This window comes from Ischnura elegans, chromosome 5 (genome assembly GCF_921293095.1).
Source record: "Ischnura elegans chromosome 5, ioIscEleg1.1, whole genome shotgun sequence".
Taxonomy (NCBI): domain Eukaryota; kingdom Metazoa; phylum Arthropoda; class Insecta; order Odonata; family Coenagrionidae; genus Ischnura; species Ischnura elegans.
Window position 1 is genome coordinate 35619849 of NC_060250.1, and position 21599 is coordinate 35641447.

At 37.7% G+C, this 21599-nt stretch overlaps 1 protein-coding gene across 1 annotated transcript in view; it reads left to right on the forward strand.

Moving 5' to 3' along the window:
• Window positions 1-6287, forward strand: part of LOC124158714 (SET domain-containing protein SmydA-8-like) — a 35495-nt gene extending 29208 nt beyond the window's left edge. The window contains exons 4-5 of the mRNA XM_046533963.1: window positions 1715-2540; window positions 5998-6287. Of these exons, the coding sequence (XP_046389919.1) occupies window positions 1715-2540; window positions 5998-6242 (1071 nt within the window). The 3' untranslated portion in view covers window positions 6243-6287. The remainder of the gene's footprint in view (window positions 1-1714; window positions 2541-5997) is intronic.
• Window positions 6288-21599: the final 15312 nt, after the last annotated feature.

Below are 21599 nucleotides of genomic sequence, written 5' to 3' on the forward strand. Positions count from 1 at the left end.
GCATATTAAGGAATCTTCTAAGTCTAAAAGTATTTTGGCATTTCTACTGGTTTTGTACTTTTTTTGGAAAAATTACCATTTAAGTTGGGGGGCTAGGAAAACCCTTGGTCCTCCCTAATTGGTTTGAAAATTGTGCCCACAGCCCATCAGCGCCCAAAGTTTTTTTAAATTCACACATATTTCACTTTAAAAAAATATGATACATATGTACTTAACACAATGAACACAATTCAAACTGACTGAATGATAGAGGAAACCTTCTACTAAGTATGCGCACCGAAATATACGCTAAAATTCACATACTAAGTGCATTGCTGGAGTATTGGCTCAGCACTGCACTGGGTGCCATATGGCACCCGTGGGCATTGACAGGTTAAACCTACAACTGTGATCTTCTTGAGGTGGTGGGAGGGTTGACCCTCCATTTCTTGCTTAAGCCACATACAGTACTTATTGCCATTGGTGATTCCACCAGTAAAACCAGCTGATTACAGATGTTTTAGAAGAGTGTTACCCATTCTCACTGAATGTCAGATGGAGAAGTGCTGAATGTAAATATGTATTACCATGGATTGATTTCAGAAGGGGGCCATTTATCAATCAAAGAGATAATGCATGAGGCAATTAGAGCCTATATTTAGATTTAGCTATTTTAAATACAAATGAAACAACAAAAATTCAATTTCTAGCAGTGGGGGATCCAGGATAGGGACAAGGTGGGGCCTACCTAGTTGGGGGGGCCTGAGGGGTACCTAACGTCCCATCCGTAGCAGGTGAAAGAACAAAATTAGAGTTTTATCTAGTATAAATTGGATTATCCAGTGGGGGGCTATAGCCTCCCCTTGCCTCTCTTTGGATCCACCACTGATCTCTAATACAAATGTTTAACTGCATTAGGTTCACTCTGTAGAAATGGTCATTTTCGTAATCATATTACTACTTTTCCACTAAACTTTTATATTTGTACAACATGTTTCTCTGTTGAGCATCATCATATATTATGCATATACACATGATGATGGTGAAACATGTACGTAGTAGCAATATTAAAATGTAGAGGAAAAGTATTGACTCAATAATGAATGTCAATTTCTAATAATAAATGTGCACTTTCTCATAAAAATAGGGTATCAGTGAGACTATTTGTTTCCTCAAGGCAAGTGGAAAGCAATAAAGTTTTAATTAGAGATAAAACAGTTTGAATGGCTCAATTCATTCAGGGAGAAAAATAAAATAAAGATAACTATAAAATTCTTGGTAAACTTTGATTCAAACTCAATGAGGGACTTTATATATTTGAAAGAAACCATATGATATAGTGAGATTTGATTTAACTGCACTCCTCTTTCAATATAGCGGATAAAAAGTTTAAGAGTCACTTTAGCTTGGTTATGAAATGTATTGTCTGCTAAAGACCATTTTTAAAAGTCTAATTGTAAAAAACTTGGAGTAAATGACCAACCAAAGCATGTGCTGCTCCAAACATCTCTATAACTTTATCACTTTATAACAGTTCAGGGTTTTAATATCTCCTTATGTAATATCATGGACATTGAATGAGATTGCTTCTGTACCATTCTCATCTCCTGAAGAATTTCTCTTGTAAAAAGACTTATCTTTCTCTTGGTTGACAGAAAAATGCTTCTCACATTAAAAATCAGTAATAGAAAGAAAACTTTATAATGTATTTACCAATATGTTGTATTATTTACAGGGACATCTGGAGGCACGCAAAGGAACGTTGATTTGGAAAAGTGTCGACGAGGGCATAGTGTACATTCTTTATAAATTAGGTCTCATTTCGTCCAAGGAACGTGATCTGTTCCAAAAAATATGTGCCATCCTTGATGTGAACAGTTTTGAAGTGAGAGGACCAGAGGGTGATCCACTGCGGGCCATTTACCCAACCGCTGCTCTTCTCTCTCATGATTGCCTTCCCAGTACGTGCATTGCCCATGAACCAAGCGACGTAACCCTCATCATCAGGGCTGCTTTCGATCTCAAGTGTGGTGATCTCATTACTCACAACTATGCCGGGACATTGGTGTCGACGATTGAAAGGAGGGAGAGCCTGCGAAAAGGGAAGTACTTTGAGTGTACTTGCAAAAGATGCCAGGATCCCTACGAATTAGGAACAAATTTAGGCTCTCTAAAGTGCCCTAAATGCAGCAAAGGACCTGTGGTCTCCAAGAATCCCTTGGACCAATCGAGTGCATGGATGTGCCAGGAGTGTAAACATGAAATTTCCGGTGCACTAGCGGCTGTGACTCATTCAGTAGCTCGCACGGTCATTACTGAATGCGACCAAGATGATGTTGAAGAGGTGGAAATGTTGCTGTTCAAATTGAAAAAGAGCTTCTACCCAGGGAATGCAGTACTGTTGGAAGTGGGTCAACTTCTGGCAGGTCTCTACAATGAAGATGCACTGCAGTGGGAGATTTCAAATAGACCCTATTACCCACTGCGTCGTCGATGGGAGCTTTGCAAAGAGCTGCTGGAGACACTGAGCAAATTGGAACCTGGAATTTCCAGGACGAAAGGTAAAAATTCAATGCCTAATATTAAAGTTAGATTACCTTGTTTCGTGGGACAACTATTCGTCCAACATATGGATCCCAGTCATAGAGACTTTCTATGTCCTGTTCCACAGGATATTAAATGGGGAATCTCTGTAAAAATACAGCAATTCAGTTAAAAATTGTGTGACTCTAGCACTACTGAGGTAAAAGTGATGAAGGGTCGTCCATCAATTTCATGAGGTGATTTTGGTGATTTTTGGGCCCCCTCCGAACCCCAACCCAGTGAGATATCGTGAGATTTGATTTGATTCCCTCCCCCTAATCTCACGTGAGTTTGCTCATAATGGATATTTTCAGTGTAAATACATTAATCTATTCTTCATTGCCTTGGATTTATTAAAAAAATAACAGTTTGTTTAATTATTTTTTTTTAAGATTAGTTAAGTCTAGCATTTAAGTCTACTAAGATCAGAATTTTACACAGTTTCTTGGAGAAAAAATTATGTGATACTCAGGTGTGCAGCTAGGAATTAAGATTAGGGGAGGTTTTAGGAGCAACTAATACTGGGGTTGTGGAACACTGGAGGTGCGGGTGCCCTCCCCAGAAAATGTTTAAGATAAATGGTTCAAAATGGTGAATTTCACGGCTTTATGAGGGATATTTTAATAATACTTACACTCTTCTATAAGTAATATTTATTCAATTACGTAAAATGGATTAAATTTTAATATATGTCAGAGTTCTGGGGGGGGGGGGGGTTATCTCCCAAGACCCTCCCCTCGCTGTGTCACTGGTGGTACTTGCCAGGACCTCCCCCCCCCTCTCCCCTATGTGAGATTATGTGAGAATCGGCTAGACCCCCTTCCCCCCCCTAAACGCCTCACATAATTAATGTCAAGGGCGTACCCAGGATCAAAACTAGGGGGGCCAGCCGTAGTTGTTTAAAGATTTAATATTTAAGCATGGAAAAGATGAATAAAACCAACATTTTAAGAAAACTATGGTGCACTTTATTAGTGTTTAAAATTATTTGCTTGAAAAAAAATATTTTAGCCACATGTCGAATACTATTATCATTTTTCGTGGGTTTAAAGAAAATTTGTTGAACACTCTCATTTCAATCCAATCCTGATTTTCCTTAAAGACTTGTGCAATTTTAGCTTCTACAGGGGCAGCTTTCCCCTTCTGTCCCTTGCTGGGTATGCCCATGCCCCTAATAGTAGAAAAACTCTGAGTGGGTTCTGACTCTATGATTAAATAAAATATTCATACAGTAAAATTCAATCTCGTAATATGCTAAAAGTACGCATATAATTTTTTCAATGAGGTGAGCTTCATCAATTTGCCTTGAAGTTGCATGGGAGGTGATTTTACCTTAAGTGTATTAAGACCTATTTTGATTGCAATAGCATGCTAAGGACAAAGCAGATCGAAGTGAAGATGAATTTCGTGCTGTCACCTTTTAGTGAATAAGTTGCTCTCAAAGTAATATGTACCAAATTTTCAATGATCCAAGAGTAGGCAGCAATACATGGGGGATTAATGAGATGATAGTCAACTCTGCAATTATGTGCCATACCAGGCTTCTGCCAGCTGGGGTCTATGGATTCAAATCTCTGTGCCCATGAAATTTTTGTATTTTTGTTACGTCGCGGGGTACTTTGGGGCTGCCTAATCAACATGAAGTATTTCAATGCTGGTATTGATTGTTGCTTAGCGTAGTCTATGCAATGCTAATATCAAGATAACAAAATGCAAAGGCTGATCAGGGGAGGATAGGAAGTATCCAATACATGATTAGTTGCTAAATGAAGAGTTTTAGATCTCACTGGTGATACTTCTGAAATAAGAGTTGCACCTATTTCTTCAACTTTAAAGCCCCTATTATCGCATTTTAAATCCAACAAGCTCTTGTCTCTGTGGCGGATACAGAAAAAACCTCAATGGGAGGGGGGGGGGGGCACAAAAGAATTCTTAAGCAACCTTGACTTTTAACGTAATAAAAAATTAATCAAATCACATGCTAAGTTTAAGAAAGTTACATGTTAACTAATAATACACATTCATAGATGGATTTAGGGGGGGAAGGGGCACTGGGGCACGTTGCCCCCCCCCAGACACTTAAAAAATATAGATTTTTTAATACAATTATCATTACGTTCGTTTTTTTATGTGTCTTGCTGAACCTCAATCATTTAATTTGGTGTAGATAGCTTCATAATAAAAGAAAGAGAATGTTTTACACAATAATATATCGCTTATAATCTCAAATATGAGAATACCGTTTACCTGTCAGGCCCTTGTGCCCCCCAGAAAAAATCCTGGATCCACCATTGTACACATTCAGCCCAATGCCATCTTAGTATATAAACAAGTTATAATTGTGGTTCCGCAATTTTCATCAATGCGGGTGTCTCCGCTATTGGGGGAGGTGCCTCCGCATGCATCCGCCATTATCTTGTCCGAAGTATTCAAACTTCGTAATTAACATGACTTAAATCACATCTGATTTGCCTTAAATACTGCGGTCATTTTTCCTGCACTACTTCTAAATATTAGATCCGGTATTTCCATTTCTTTATCAAAAAATAGAGCAATTTTTAAGAAGATGTTTCAGTTCCACTCCATTTTTTTGCGCTGAATAGAAAATCGCTCGCGATATTTCATTGCTGATGGTTGGCAATGGTAGCAGATACCCAGGGCGAGCCGGCGGAGATACAGCGGGGCCAGGTTCATTTAATGTATTTCCTGATCGCCGGCAAATGGAAATCTCCTCAAAGAGAAAAAGTCACACCCTAATATATTTTTCCAAAAGTTAGATTCCCGTCAAAATTTTACTGTACTAGCCTTTGATTTTAATTTTCATCTGTTCAACTTTACCCTTGCTACCATTAAGGCCGTTTTACAAGAGGCACGGGATTGCACAGGTTAGAACTGCATTAGTTTCTTACAACGGCGTGGAATTGCGCGAATTCACGAACGAAATTAGAACAGGTGCTATTTTGCCATCTAACCTCCATGCATTCTGACAATTCACTACTTTACACGACGCAATTTTGACTGCGGCTTCGTACACACGTCAGATTGTGCAATTAAGTTCCCCGTGTAAAATGGCCCTTAAGGCCTGTTTACACGGTACATTAACCCGTACGAGTTAATGTCTAAATGTTCATACATTAATGTATGAACGCGAGAATAAACACGAAAATGCAACGCGTTGCCACTCAACTTGTGCGAATGCATGAACGGAAGAAATAACACGTTCTAATTTGGTTCATCCTTTCGTAAATGTTCCGTTCCGGTCCACAAAAATCATTCACGCAAACAGACGTTAACTCATACGTGTTAACGCATCGTGTAAACTGGCCTTTAGATATAATTTGATGCTAGAATTGGTTTAATACCCCTGTAGTTGAACTATACCATATAATTTTGAAACTTTGAAGTTCAATCTGCCTTTTTCTTTCTTTTTTACAGGGGTTTGCATGTATGAGATGGCATCAGCAGCGCTTGCATTAGCAAGCAGATGTATTGAAAGAGAAGACCACGATCTAAAGGAAATTAAGCTCATAATAGAAAAATCGGAGTGTCTGCTACAACAGTCGATAGCCAACTTTCTCTACGAACCAGAGGGCAGCCCAGAGAGAAAGCTTATTTATTCGGCTGCCAGTTCAATAGAGAAATGTCGGCATTTGGCTTCTCAAATTTCGAATCGCACATGAGTTATACCAAGAAAATATTAATAAATAAAATAGTATTTAAATGAATCTACTTTTTCTTTCGCCATTCCTAAGATCCATTTGTAATTTTGGTCCCAGATAATGATGAAAACAGTAAATCAATTTGATTTAAGCAATCTAGCTCCACACAGCTGCATAAAACAAGCATCAATCTTAAAGTAAAATATACCGATAAAAAAATTCATATATATATTCAAACTTATACAGAAAAAAGTGGGGTACAGTTGGAACGAATATTCAAGATGCGGTAGAATTCTTGGGCGCAATCATCTCAATACGGTTCTATCACGCTGTTAATGCCTGCGTTACATTCCTGAAGAATGAGGAGAAGCAAAAAAGGAGCAATGGTATGGTGGAACTTCAATTTATGGGCTTTGTAAAAAAAAGTTTCTTGGTTATTAAAAAAAATTACGTTGATTCTACGAGTGAGAAGGTGTGGAAAAATATCTCCAGTTTAACATATTGCACTGTTTTACCCAGACTTTAAGCACAAAATAATAATGAAAATTTAGATAGAATGGCGCACCAGATTCATTTTCATTACCAATGGAAATGGTTAAGGCTGGATACCCCGAATAATAGTTCATAAAAATGAATTCGCAAAGTAAGAGATAGGAACTACTTAGAATCCCTATATTATCATGTAAATTACATTTTCTTAGTCCTTGAATGATTACTCCTTTTTTTCAATTCCTTGGGATAAATTTGGCAATTAATTGACTTTCTTAATTAAGACAACACTGGGCAAAAAGTCATCGTACAATTTAAAAATATGAATTTATCTACTGAAAAGCCTGAAAATAACTTTAAAATTAACTTTTGCAAATTCTGATGGAAAAAATTCCTTCCAATACGAATCATAGAAATACAAACCCAATTAACAGTTTTAAATTGCTACGCGTAAAACACAGTACGTGCCACTAGGAAAAATTGTTTTTTAAAATATTTTTCGGAAAAATTTTATACTTTATCTTTTGTTTCAGAAATAATCGCAAAATATTACCGTCCAACAAAAGACATCACCAGGAACACACGAGAGAACATACGAGATAGAAAAACGAACATTTTAATATAAACTACAAATTAACATCGAGAGATATGTATAATTAAAACAATGTTCGAAAGAGCTGCATTATTATATTAATTTTCAAAGAGCAGATATTTTTTATAAAAAATTCTGCTACTGGTTGTGAGACAACTTAAAAAGAATTTAAAAGAATTGCATGGCGCAATGAAAATATTGATGGAAGTTTAAATGTGACTAATGAATGGGGCAAATAATCGATCATTCCTAATTACAATTTCTACAAGATCAGGGATTTAAAACGGACAATATTTTATCAATCTAGAGAGCCGCTCAACATTTTTTCTTATTTATTTATCTAAGGTTTTCTGGAATCAATACACTAAAGGATAAGGCGAAATGCGCAGTAATATTTGGCTGCATAATTGATCGATCTTCTCGCTGGAGAAAAATTGTGTCACAAAATGTTATCCCTGGATAGCTGCTGATAGGTGCTAGGAACCAAAATTGGCATTGCTTTTTAGGTCAACGAAGGCAAAAGCATTTACCTTTGCAGGAAAAGCAATCGAAGTCATGAGTTGTCCAGAGAATCCGGAAACAGGGCCAACTCGCGGCCAACCGGAGTGCTTGGCTCAAAGTTTCTGTAGTTAAAAAATGGTGCGTTTTCGACCTTAACATCATCAGCAATTTTGGTTCCGACTGGTATCAGCTGTGTAGAATTAAAATTTCGTGACATAACGTGAAGAATTGAGGAAGTCCTAATAAGAGTAAGAAAGAAGAGAACTCTTGTGAAATCCTTGATGAGAAAAGGGAACAACCTAATCGCCCATATCTTGAGACATTATGGCCCAATGAAAACAATCCCCGAAGGACAAGTAGATGGCAATAAAAAAAATAAATGGAACAGGTACAGAAGGATATGAAACAGGAGACAACAACGCAAAAAGATTATCTCTCAGGAGAATTGAGTGGAGAGCTGCATCAAACCAATCTTAGCATTGTTGGCCAGTGACGATGATGGTGGTGATGCATCATCGAAAAAAATATTGGGTCGATGGCAAATACCATTATACATAAAACTTACCTCATTTTAGCAGAGTTTAAGAAAAGTCACAAAACTGTCGTGAAATTTAGTTTCAACTTCAACTTAAAAATTCATTTGGTTTCATTTAAACTTCGGGAATCATAGGGAACGAGAACGTTTCATTCATCAGGCATACAATCGAATTATCAAAGGGAAACTGTTTAAAGTTGGATAAACATGATGTAATTGTTTTGTTGAACCGACAAAGTATGGATAATTCAAGGTCTTATTTCGATAGCTGACATAGATTGGGCCAATATTTTCGCCTCTTGACAATCTATTGAATGCTTCTCAGCAATTTAACTTTCGAAATGACTCAGACTCGGATTTATAATTATAAAAATTCCGCACAAATAGCGACCTCGTTTCCTCTCCACAATGGCGTCACTTAATTCCCAGTTAATGAGTAATTTCACAGCAGAGAAAGAGGACGTAACTGCATCATTTGGATACAAACGATGAACTGATGGGAAAGGGGATTCAAGTCATTCAATTAGAGGCTTTTTAACAGATAAGAGTTGAATACGTATTTGAATCGAATGTGGAAAAATATGGCATAAGTTTCCTTAATTGAAGAAAAAATTAATAAGTAATTGCTTTACGTTTGTACCTCTAAATCAACCATGTTCATAAACTTCGATATAAACTTTTCCATGCGTAAAGAAAGCTAAAATGACAAAAATAAACTGCTCCCACTGAGTTTTAATACTATGAAGAGAGCGAATGAGTCAGCAAATATACATGCAGCTAAAGAGCAGGTATTTTCCCACAAAATTTAAAAGAAAAACAAATTAAAGATAGTTTGCATCGGCAAAGAAGCTAATATAATTAATGATAATTAGTATCACAATTTTAGAGTTTAACTGAGTGAAAGTGGTTGCATTCGATATAATAAAAATGCGATTTAATATGCATAACTGTTTCCAATGATTTTTACGCTCTTCATGGACATCACTGTAGTGGAGGGGGCAATATTTAACTACTACCATTAGATTACATTCGGCCATTGATATTGTGGAATCCAAATGCGACCAAAAGAATTGGCACTGATTGTGAAGAGCTTCTTTGGCATTTTCATGTTCAAAATTGTCAAAAAGAAAATTATCCAAGCATGTGGAGATACTAGATAGGAAATTATTATTATTACTATAAAATTGTTCAAAGTTGGCCATTGACCTGGTGGTAACATTAAAATACAACGAAAACAATTGAAAACATTACCAGAAACCCTTGAAACCTACTTCATTAACCGATTTTCAACACTTTGCGTGCCATGGACGTAATATTACGTCCATCTATTTTATTGAATTTGTTTGCGTGAAGCTGTAATATTTCGCCCGTGGTACTTTTCCAGTTTACAGCTTAGTGGTTCTGTTAATTCCAAAATCAACTGCTCGATGGAAAAAGAGTTCTTTTAATGTCTTGAGGACGAAAAGTCCTCTGCAGCTACCGGCACCCTTATCTCAGCCTACTTCGTGTGAAAATTCTTTGGAGGAAAGAACCGCTCGTTGATGATGCAGTGATTCTTTTTGTCATTCAGGATTTTGAATGATTTGCTTGGAACAATGTTTTTGATTGATTTCCATGGTTTCAATAGCTCAAATTGGGCGTAATAAAAAATATTATTTTTTTTCCTCTTCTATTCTTGACCTTGTTTAATACATTTTATAATATTTCTTGGAGTTTAGGTCAATGTAAAACAAGTTATAGCCAACGTTTCGATTTATTTTAAATTGTTTTTACATTGTCCTAAACTCCAAGAAATATTATAAAATAAAAAAAAAATATTATGCATTTTATGGCGGTACATCATTAGTTGTAAATTTTTTATTAAAAAAAAAAACAGCAGGTTTTCATTATTAAAAAATACATTTAAAAGTTAGCAATAAATGCTACTCAACTCATTCAATAAGAAGAAAAAAGTCCATTTTTATTGAAACACACACCCATATAAATATATTTTGGATGCTAATGTTTTAAAAAAATTGCAAATTAAGTAAAAAAATGGCTGGATTTTTCAGTAGGGCTTTAAAATTAGCGGCAGGCACTCAAAGTGTTAAAAATACGTAACTTTTTCGGGAATGACTCAAATATTTTTTATGGTAGGTCGTTCCATTCCCGTATGGTCTTGTTCTTGAAAGAGGACGGCTTTCAATTTGTCATCCGTGATCGGCATTTTATCTTGAGCTATCAGAAAAGACTCGAATGAATGTATTCATGATAATAGTCTAATTCAGCAAGGCTCAAGTGTTTTGCATGCATGCATCATAAAGGCAGCCATTCAGGCCAGTTCTTATCGCTCGACTCCAGCAGGGCTGAAGGTAAATCTAAAAATCCAAAATTAACTTACAATATCTCTCGCAATCTCTTCCTCTCTGGAGAGAACTGACTGTTTCGGAAACCGGAGAACATAACTCTGGAGTTGGAAGCAATATAAATAAGGGGGAAGGAACGAGAGAATCGGTGCGATGGGAAGGTATTCGTCATGGGGGTTGGAGCAGAAAGATTCACTGGAGGAGCGACGAGAATCTCGAGAAAATGAGAAAATATTGCCGCCTTGGAAACGAAAGGTGCACCTGTCTCGTGGAATAGGTAAGTGCGGGCAGTGGCGGATCCAGGATAGGGACAATGGGAGGGGTACTAGTAGGGGGTAACTTCCCAGCAGTAGCGGGGGTCCGAACAAAATTACCATTCTATCTTGGGAAAATTGGATACCGATGGGTGGGGCTATAGCCCTCCTTATACTCCCTGCAGATCTGCCATTGGGTTTTAACATACCGACAGCGAGTAAAATATGCCCTAAGTTTAGTGCTACTTTGTATTTCAATTCGCCAACCCTAGATTACTAAACCTGGCTCAGAATCACGTGGTCACTAAACCTTCGTCAATTTCACGACGCTATTTTTTTTACCTTCCCATGAGGTTATTTTTTACTTTATACCAATTAACTTAAAGTTTTATTATTATTAATGTATATTTTAAAGTATTAGTTATATGTCTTTAATTGAAAATATATTTAAATAATTATTTTTACGATGATTTATAGCAATAATTTGGCGCGTCGTAAAAATTACGATGGCTGTGATTTTTGTGTGATCAAGGGTTGAAGTAGGTTAGGATTTTTTTCAACCTCCGATGTGTCATAAACAGAAGACGACGTGATTAATTAAAAATTATTTCATTGCTAAATATTGAGCACCTTGATGTCCTTTCTATATTATCGCTTTGGCGATTGAGGAATCGGTCGTGCCTGTGGGCAAGCTTAACTATACCTTCTTCAAAGGATGGTGCCGCCAATGACCTCCAATGAATTTTGCCTTCGTCCCGAATTTCATCGCCCGCTTGAAAACATTTCCCTCCATGCCACATCTTCATTTCAGCGTAAAGATGTAAGTCACATCTATGGACTCGACCCTCTCTTATTAATTTGGTGTATTTAATTACTCCTTGTAAGTAAATGTGATAAAATATAGATACGTCGATTTTCACAAGAACCGATGAAAAATTTGAGCAGGATTATCCCTTGATAATTGTACATAAGTCTATTATAAATATACAAGCATTAATTAAACATACAATTTTGAAAAGGAAATAGATTGAAATTTAAATTGCTGCGCAACTTAGGCAGATGCATGAAATTTCAAATCAAGTATAATATATGTACTCATACCATGCAATTCATTAAGTCAGGTATATATTAAGCTTGAATAATGTTACCAGTTAAATTCATCGTTCTCTATTGGCAGTCATTATGAGATGTGGAAAAAATGGAGTGTCAGAGGATTGATGCTCCTGGGCAAGCGATCTCCTCAGGAGATGTGTCGCCTCTAGGGGAAAAAATTTCGAGGGAGGCTGAATCTCGCAAAGATCCCTCCTAACTACGCGTCTCCCCTTAAGGTATGACTCTTTGCAATAATTATGGCGCTTGTGCAATAATAAGAGAACGAATCATCTCTTCGGGAAGGAAGTCATGTATTAATTAGAGCCCACAAATGACCATTTTAATACCAAAGCTGAAAGTGATAAAACGAGCGTAATTCCTAGAAGCGCTGAAACCCTCAAAGAACCTTCCTGGCTACGTTTCTGCCCTCTAGGTATGGCACTTGGCAGGGGCGGATCCAGGATTTCTTTCTGGGGGGGGGGGGGGGGCACAAGCAAGGCCGTATCCAGGATTTTGTGATTTTGTTCTGGGGGGGGGGGGGCACAAGGATACCTCGTCATACAAAACGAACGAAATGATAATGGGACTGTATTAAAAATCTAGCATATTTTTGAGGGTCTGGGGGGGGGGGGGCACGTGCCACCGTACCCCCCCCCCCTGGATCCGCCTATGGCACTTGGTAATAATTATAGCACTAATGCAATAAATATAGAAAAGAGTAAAGAGCCTAACTGTCACTCAAGTACTAGGTATGGTATGGTATTTGGAGGAGGCGACCGACAGCTGAGGCCATTTACACCATGAGGGAAGGGTAGATAAGGAAGGGTGGAGAGAAACCCGGCGTCGGAATTAGCCTTCTCTTAACGAAAGGGCCAAGGAGACCACGGCCTAACGTCCCATCCAACGGACGGAGTGTTGCTCTTGAAATGCCCTCCACACAACATTCAAGCAGGGAACGGGCAATCTCTGTAAATACTCTGCCACCGCCGGGAATAGGGTGGTTTCCTTCATCAAAGAAAACGAAAGGCATTGATTGCGATTCGTTACCCACCATTAGTGTATTCATAATATACAAATTATTTTGTTTTAGAAATACCGGGTTAGACGAATGGCAATGGTCCATTTTTATCCTCATTTGAAAAGGGCCAGATTGGCACCCATGCGATGCCACTCCACGTGACGTCACAGGGACCTAGTTTCTATACGAGAAGATAGGAGTTATACGTCGTCTGAGGTTACCATTGCATGCATGAGGCGCAGAGCTCAGGGAAACATGTCTTAACAATCACTTATTAAAACTGGCTAAGGTCGGAAAGTTTTCCTCGTTTGATAAGTTATTAATAATCCTTATTTAAGCCAAGCGCTACCAGTCAGCAGGGTACTAGGCTAGCCGCTAGCAGCCTGCGTCGTATCACCGCTAAGCCTCGCCTCAAGGTCACCTCGCAGGGCGGGAGGGGGAACCAGAAATACGTCACGCGGAGAGACTTCCCGACATTCATACTTAAGCGTCGCGTTTTCGCGCGCTTGAAAATTTTCACTTTTCATTTAATCGCGAAAAATAGATATCGTCATTTAAAAATCTAAAAGCGTGAAATACGTACTCCAGGAGTAATAATCTTTCGATTTAGGCAATAAAAAAATAATAGGAAACCACCCTATTGAACCCGCTCCCACGGGGTGGGAAGCCAACACTCTAGCCACTACACCAAGCCGATCCCCTTCAAGTACTAGAATATGTATATAGACTCAAGTACTCACTGTCACTGAAGTAATAGAATACTTATTCTAGTACTTCAGTGACAGTGAGTGACTACTTTAAGCACGTCCCTATTTTATGGGGGACGATGAGAATCCAGTGAACACCAGAGCGAGGAGAATGGGAAGAATTCAGGGCAGATAGGACTTTCCGGGGGGAGTAAACTCACCTCTCGTGGAAGATTAATGACAAGTAATAGATATTCTTTGGAGCGCGACCATTCCCTTCTCTCCTCGAATCCCTATTAAAGTCGAATCGTCGGGTTTCACGGCGAATCGACATTACCCATTTTTTTAACTTCTCTCCAGTGGGCCATCACAAACGCGAGTTAACCTAATCGTTAAACTGCTTTTTATGCAACACTCTCTGTAAATTTACCAATGTAGGTCACCCAAGAGTTTTCGTCGAACGACGTGTTCGTGAACTTCGTCGAAAAATGGATAACAATTCTCCATTTATACGCAGAAATGAAGTGCATACTTATTTACCTCAATTGGTCATGATTTTTCTGGTATTGTCCACTTTTTAGGGGAAAATACATTTGTAGGTCTTAATTTTCTAAATTTTATTTCAGCTTGTAGAAATTCAAATGAATCGATGGACTATATAATTCAAACAAATTTTATTTCAGTTTATAGAAATTCAAATGAATCGACGGACTACATAATGGATCAAAGGAGTAAAATTTCACCCAAAAGAAACTTAGGCTACGGAAAAAGATGAGGCAAATTAGGACATTACCTCTTATGGCAGTTTAATCATATGATACTGATGGATTTTAAATCTTAATTATATGATATAACTGTCGAGATTCAGAAAAAAGCGTTGTTGACATCATGATACACAAATTATTCTCGCGAAAACTTTACACGTAATGGCAAATACATGTTTAATAAAATGTTACGTGCTCAAATCAATTACTGCCATTATGTTAAGACCGAAAAAGAAAATATTATTTGCCGAATATCGAAAAAATCCTCTAAGGATTTTTTCGATATTCGGCGAATGATCCCCAACAGGAATCTCAGGGGAAAATATCTTTATAAGGCACAACAAAATATTATCATAAATAAACTGGCCTGGAGAAAAGCTATGCAGATAGCGACCGAAATATAACCTTTGAATAGCAGAAGTACCTCTGAGAATCATGCTCGTTTTATCACAATCGTTATCAATTACTAATGATATTCTTCGCCTGGAGATACTCAAATGGTGGTTGGTCACGTCTTAATTATAAATACGAGTCATCGATAATGTAATCATGAGCGGCGAACAACGCCAATCTCATTTGTTTTCTCATTCGGGCACTCTAGCTCACCAAAAGTAATTTCTGAACCTCGAAAATCACTCTCGGCCTTGTCTGATTCTGCATTTTTCTCTCACCTCCGGTCAAAGGTCAAGCAAGGATACCCGAGAAAAAAAGGACCCGAAAGAAAAGGATGGCAGTAAAGGTCAGCCAATCGCTTCACGTTCCACCCCGAGATCACAAGGCCCTCACACAGTGGCTGAGGTCTTAGCAAACGGGATTTGCTGTGCGCACTCTACCCTCAATAATGCCAGTGAGTGAAAGGCTGCTCGATGAAGGGGAAAAGGGAGGAAAAGGACACGGTCAGGAGAACCACGCCTTAAAACCTCCCTGGGTCAAAACGTCGAAATCCTAAGCACACATCAAGGCTGTTTATCCGTCGTCATGGCAACGTAGCCATAGATATATGGAAACCGAGTTGCTGCTGACTGATAATACGAAATGTTTTCTAACCGAACGGAAACAGTTGACTTCATTGTAATATTTCGAAGCCTGCCGTGTGAACGGCGATGAATCATCATCACTGGTCAGCATTCCTATGAGATTGTTGTGACGCAGCTCTGCACTCAATTCTCCTAATAGCTAAACTTTACAACGCCCAAGTATTTTTACTCTTTCACATCCCTCTTTACTTGTTCCATATATTTAATTTGAGGTCTTTCTTTTCCGTTCTGGCCATCCTCTTGTCCCTCAACGGTTGTCTTTATCAGGCCATCACGTCTCATAATCTATGTACTATAAATATGACCTAAAGGTTTGTTTCGTCATCTTATAAACGTTTTGATAAGGCACTCTCCTACTCTTCTTAGGACTTCCTCGTTACTAGCTCGGTCGATCCATTTGATCCCCATCATTCTTCTGTAGCACCACATTTCGAAGGCCTCCATCCTTGATCGGCGCTCATGATTACATTATCGATGACTCATAATTATAATTAAGGCGTGGAAGACCTCTATATTCCAGTGCCGTATTTGATTAGTAATTTATAAAGATTGTGATGAAATGAGCATAATTCTGAGGGGTACTTCTACTTATTCAAAGGTTGATATTTCGGTCTCTATCTTTATAGCTTTGTTGTAGGCCAGTTTATTTATGATATTATTTTGTTGTATTTTGTAAAGACATTTTCCCCTCATATTTCCTCCGCAGCTGTCATTGTCCATGCCTCACTTCCATAGAGAAGCATACTCCAAATATAAGTTCTGATAAAATGTTTCCTTACTTATCTATTTAAATTTCCCACAGTAAGTCGTTCTTTATTTCGGTGGAATCCTCTCTTCGCCTGAGCTATTCCGCTGATAATTTCTTTCTTGCATCATCTATCCCTAGTTATTCTTCTTGCCACGGCGGGGAAATATACACGAATTGCCAGAGTAAAAAATTATCCTGAGGGGGAATCGAACAAAGGACCTTTGGCTTTCCGGGCCGTAGACCACTACGTTATTCAGATCTCAGAATTCCCTACTAGCTTCAAGTCCCTGACTTCCAGTGGCTTTATTGAAATCTGTTTTCCCTCGCGTTGCCATCCTTGATGGACCGCGAGGACCCAACATCTAGTACTATTAAGGATGTTAAGCAGAGAAACTGTGTGTTACTAAAATGTTATCCGGTTGGAGGATTGAGTGAAGGAGCAAATTCCGCAGTTAAGCTATTGACTGTAGTTATAAATAATGAAGCAGATCATCAAACAAAACGTATTTACTCAAGCTTAATTTACGTACGATTTGATGGCATGTTTATGTCAAAAATATATTCCAATATATTTTGCATTAAAACATGACCACATAAATAAATAAGAGAACAATTGCCACGGAATGCCATGTATGCTAGACTTAAGCTTTTCTGGCTGACTGACTAAAGTAAAAGACGTAGACGAGGATATCGCGGAAGCAATCAAGCAGGTAAGAGGGCAAAATAATCTTATTATTCTGGGTGATTGCAACGCCATCTAAGGAGAAGGTCAAGACGAAAGAACCGGGAAATATGGATTAGGTTAATGGAATGAAAAAGGAGAAAGATTACTGCCGAGTGACCAATGATGGAACGAGTGATCACATAGTCAGTAGAATAGACTAGAATCAATGCCAGCTAAGAAGGCATTCGTCAAAAAGAAGAGTATTTTAGCTGCTGCAAAATATAAACAATGTAGTTTGGAAAAAAATTATTAGGAATTACTGGGAGTATTCTTCTTTGTAATGTTGAGACATGCATAGGCGGATTTAGGGGGTGGGGAAAGCGCCCCCATCCCAATAGGCGTTATTTTGAATAAAAATGCCAATAAATTTTAAATTTTAATATAAAAGTTATAAATATTTATGCATTCAAAACTTTTACATTAAAATAAAGAGTATATCTCGTAGAGTAAATTGTTATATGTAGCTTTTAATCCCAAATGTGAGAAGACCGTTCGCCTGTCAGGCCCTGGTGCCCCCCCAGAAAAAATCCTGAATCCGCCCTTGGAGACATGGACGATGAAAGTAGCGGAGATATTATGGTTGAACACTTTCGAAATGTGGTGTTATAGAATAAAGATGAAGATCAAAATGAATGATTGTGTAAGTAATTCGGAAGTTATAGGGAGAGTAAGAGATAAATCTTTCGAAAACTCTGGGTAGAAAATGGGGCAATTTAATCGGCCGCGAAGAAGGCGCTCATGAACAGGAAGGAGCTTCTCGGAGGCTCGCTATGTAAGAATTTAAAGAAAAGGTTGGTGAAGAGTCTGATCCGGAGTGAAGCGCTTTACGGTGCAGAAACGTTGACACTTGGGAAGGAGGACGAGAAAAGACTGGAGGCATTCGAGATGTGGGTATGGAGAAGAATGGAGAAGGTGAAGTGGATGGAGAGGGGGAGGAACGATGAAGTGCTTGACATGGTGGGTGAGGAGAGGCATCTTTTAGGTGAGATTCGGAGGAGACAGATGGTATGGATGGAGCGAGTACTTAGCGGGGAGAGGATGTTGAAAACAGTATTTGAGGGTAGAATGTTAGGTAAACGAGGGAGGGGATGGAAAAGAATAGGATTTTAGATAGAATGAAAGGGGGTAGGCGTAATTGTGAATTGAAGAGGGAATTGGTGGATGGGGAGGGAGGATCCCAGAATTATTCTCAAGTACTCCATGGAAACCTACCTTAATCGGTAGAATACTTTAACAATAGCAATGATATCATTATACACGATGAATAATAAAAATTATCGTTGAAGGACAGGTGTACGGGAAGAACGGCAGAGGTAGGCCACATGTAGGATTCATGGAGTAGGTGATTAAATATGTAAAGCAGAAGAATAATGTAGGTGTTAAAATACTATCCCGTAACAGAATTGAGTGGGGGAGCAAATTCCATAATTTCACCCTTAAAAGACCCAATTAGCTTACTAATAGATTTTTTTAATTTATTTTTTTTTTTTAAATTTTCAATGCGTTTTCAAGCATATTCCCAAATGGGAACACGCCGAAAAAAATTGCCATTACTTGAACAATAAATATAAACTTGACCAAAAAACTAAGTTTAATGTAACGTAAAAGTTATTGAACTATCATAAAAATGCTGCTAATGGATCACTAAATTCTGAATTGAATCGAAAATTCTCTCTTGATGAATATCATATTTATTTTTTTCTAATTGGGCACCACAGAATAATTGACTGTCAAAGTGTCTCGTTATTTATTATAATAATTATTTATTAATGTGATAACATTTTTACGCAAAATATTTTGGGATATGTTTTTGATGTTGAAGATAGTTAACGATAAGCAGCGCTGTAGTTGGGAAAAAAATTTAGGCGGTACTCACCACATTCGCGGTAAAATTTAACAACGTAATATATATTTTAATCTTTTGAATAAATGAGCATTTGTTACTGGAGAGCGAGTGTTGGGAAAAAAATCGAATGAACCGCATGCTCACTACAGAGGTGATGAAATAACCAATTTTGAAAAGGTATACAACGACTAATGTATACACAAGTCATGCAATTCACTTAAAAAATACTTTCATACTCTATATACGTTAAAGGTTATCAAGCTATCAACCATAGCTAGTATTAAGAAAGAAGAAGGGCATAAAACAAAATGTATTCACACAAGCTTAATTTCAGCACGGTTTGAGGGTATACTTATCGTCAGTACTGTAGTTGAGCTGGTACGGCGTACCCCCTAAAATCCAAACTCGTTACAAGCGTACCGGTTAAACTATGTTTAAATCTGTAAAAAATAGCCCCACTGTAAATTATCCAATGGATTTCGGAAAGAAAAATAGGAAATGATTATTTACATGTTCATAGTTATCTCGTGGCACAACTTGGAACTAATATAAGAGTTGAAGTTTGACATTTCAATCGCGGCCGGAAGTATAATACATGTTCAGCTGTTGGCAATTTTTGGTGAGTACCGCCTAAATTTTTTTTCCCAACTACAGCACTGCTTATCGCTAACTACTTTCAACATCAAAAATATATCCCAATATATTTTACGTAAAAATATGATCACATAAATAAATAATTATTATAATAGATAACGAAACACTTTGACAGTCAATTATTCTGTGGTTCTCAATTAGAAAAAAATAAATATGATATTCATTAAGAGAGAATTTTAGATTCAATCAGTATTTATTTATCCATTATTAGCATTTTTCTGATAGTTAAATTACTCGTCAATTACGAAATAAAGTCCCTAGCAGGGCAAAAAAAAATAATTATGGACGCTCACAGAGAACCTCCAGATCACGTAGATGAACTCAAGTAGGCAATTTGGCGAGAAAGACTTGTGTGATGTGTGATTACAGGTCGAAAAAATGCATGCTTCTTCTAGTGTTTTGGTAATATTAGATGCTATTTAGGAATATTTTTACTGTTTAAAAATGTAGAGTTAAAAATGTTTTTCATCCATCGTAAAATTTAAAATTAATTTTCAAATAAAAGGGGCAATCTGAGGCATCTTACTAATGTGCCCCAGTCTCTGCATCTTAGAGACCCTATGCCACAACGTATTCTCTGAACTCAATTTTGCCATAGTACGGTCAAAGTTCAATGGAAATGGGCCAGGAGGACGCCGATCACCACAGATGAGACCGCGAAAGTCGGTGCTGCACTGAACGCTCGACCGTGAGGCCACACAGACCGCTTCGAACCCAATTTGAGCGTTCATCTAAAGCTAATAAAGACAGGTTGAGGCGGCTTGAGTGGACACCAAAGGTCAAAGTCGAATCACGGAGGAGTTGAGGCCGTGACACTGGCGAGTTGGGTAAAGTTACGTTCCAAAAACATCTTAATTCATTGAATTTGATTAAAAGATGCAAATCGTTTCCTAAGATGTAACAATGGCATATTATTTATAGGAATTGGGATGGATCACCTGACCTTATATTTGGAAATTGAAGCAATTTTATTCTCCGGTAAATGCTTACGATGTTTTTTTCTAACAATAATAAATTTTCCACGCCTTGGAAGAAGGAGCAGAAAAATGAATGTAAATGAATAATAGGCATAAAAATAAAATTTATCTAAGATTTAGAAAGCTTTTACACGAAGGTGAATTCGCAAATAACATTCAGAAAAATTTCCCGCTTTCCATGGAGAATTTTACAGAAATGATGTCCAAATAGAGTTGAAAAATTTGAAGATGAACCTACAAATATTAAACCTTACCATAAATATTATCGAGTTAGCAGCCTTTTCTGGAAAATTTTCTTGAAATTTTTATGGAAATGACGTTCAAATAGAGCTGAAAAAGTTTACGACGAGCCTATTAGTATCAAATTTTACTGTCTGAGATAAATTCGAATTAGCAGCGAATGAAGCGATTTGTGAAACTCGTTATTTAAGTTCTACATATTAGAATTTTTTAAATGTTTGGAGCTACTCCAGTTTGGAATTAAAACAACTAATTCGAAACTGGTTTAAAAATTCGTCGAAAATGTTACGTCATCATCTGTTTGAATAAAATCGAACTTAAAAAGATACAGAGCGCTGTGGTCATAGGCGGATTTAGGGGGGTAATAGGGGCCCCAGACTTTTAAAAAATAGACAAAATTTTCAATGCTGTTCGTTTTATTTTGATTATTAGGGAGCCAAAATAATTTAATTTAATAATAATAACTTTCACATCAAAATAAAGAGAATATTTTCTGCTGTTATTGTCGTATTTTGTTTTTAATCTCAAACATGATATGACCTGTCAGACCTTTGTGCCCCCCCCCCCCCCCCCAGAAAAATATCCTGGATCCCCCTTGACTGTGTTCATTCAGAAAATTCGATATGTCGATTAAGTTCGACAATAAAATCACGGTCAGTCTCCTCATCTCGTCTCCAGCAACGAAAACTCAGCGAGGTGGTCTCGTTCAGGTCTTCATCAATAAATATCCGAAGGAGTTACGGGAGGAGAACAAATAAACTAACACAAGCCGGTCAAGCCCTCAAAGTACTGAACCACTAGATGCTCTACAGGTCACTCGTTCCGGCCGATCGACTAAGATAGTAATCGACAAAGGATGACCCGCGCCAGAGGCAT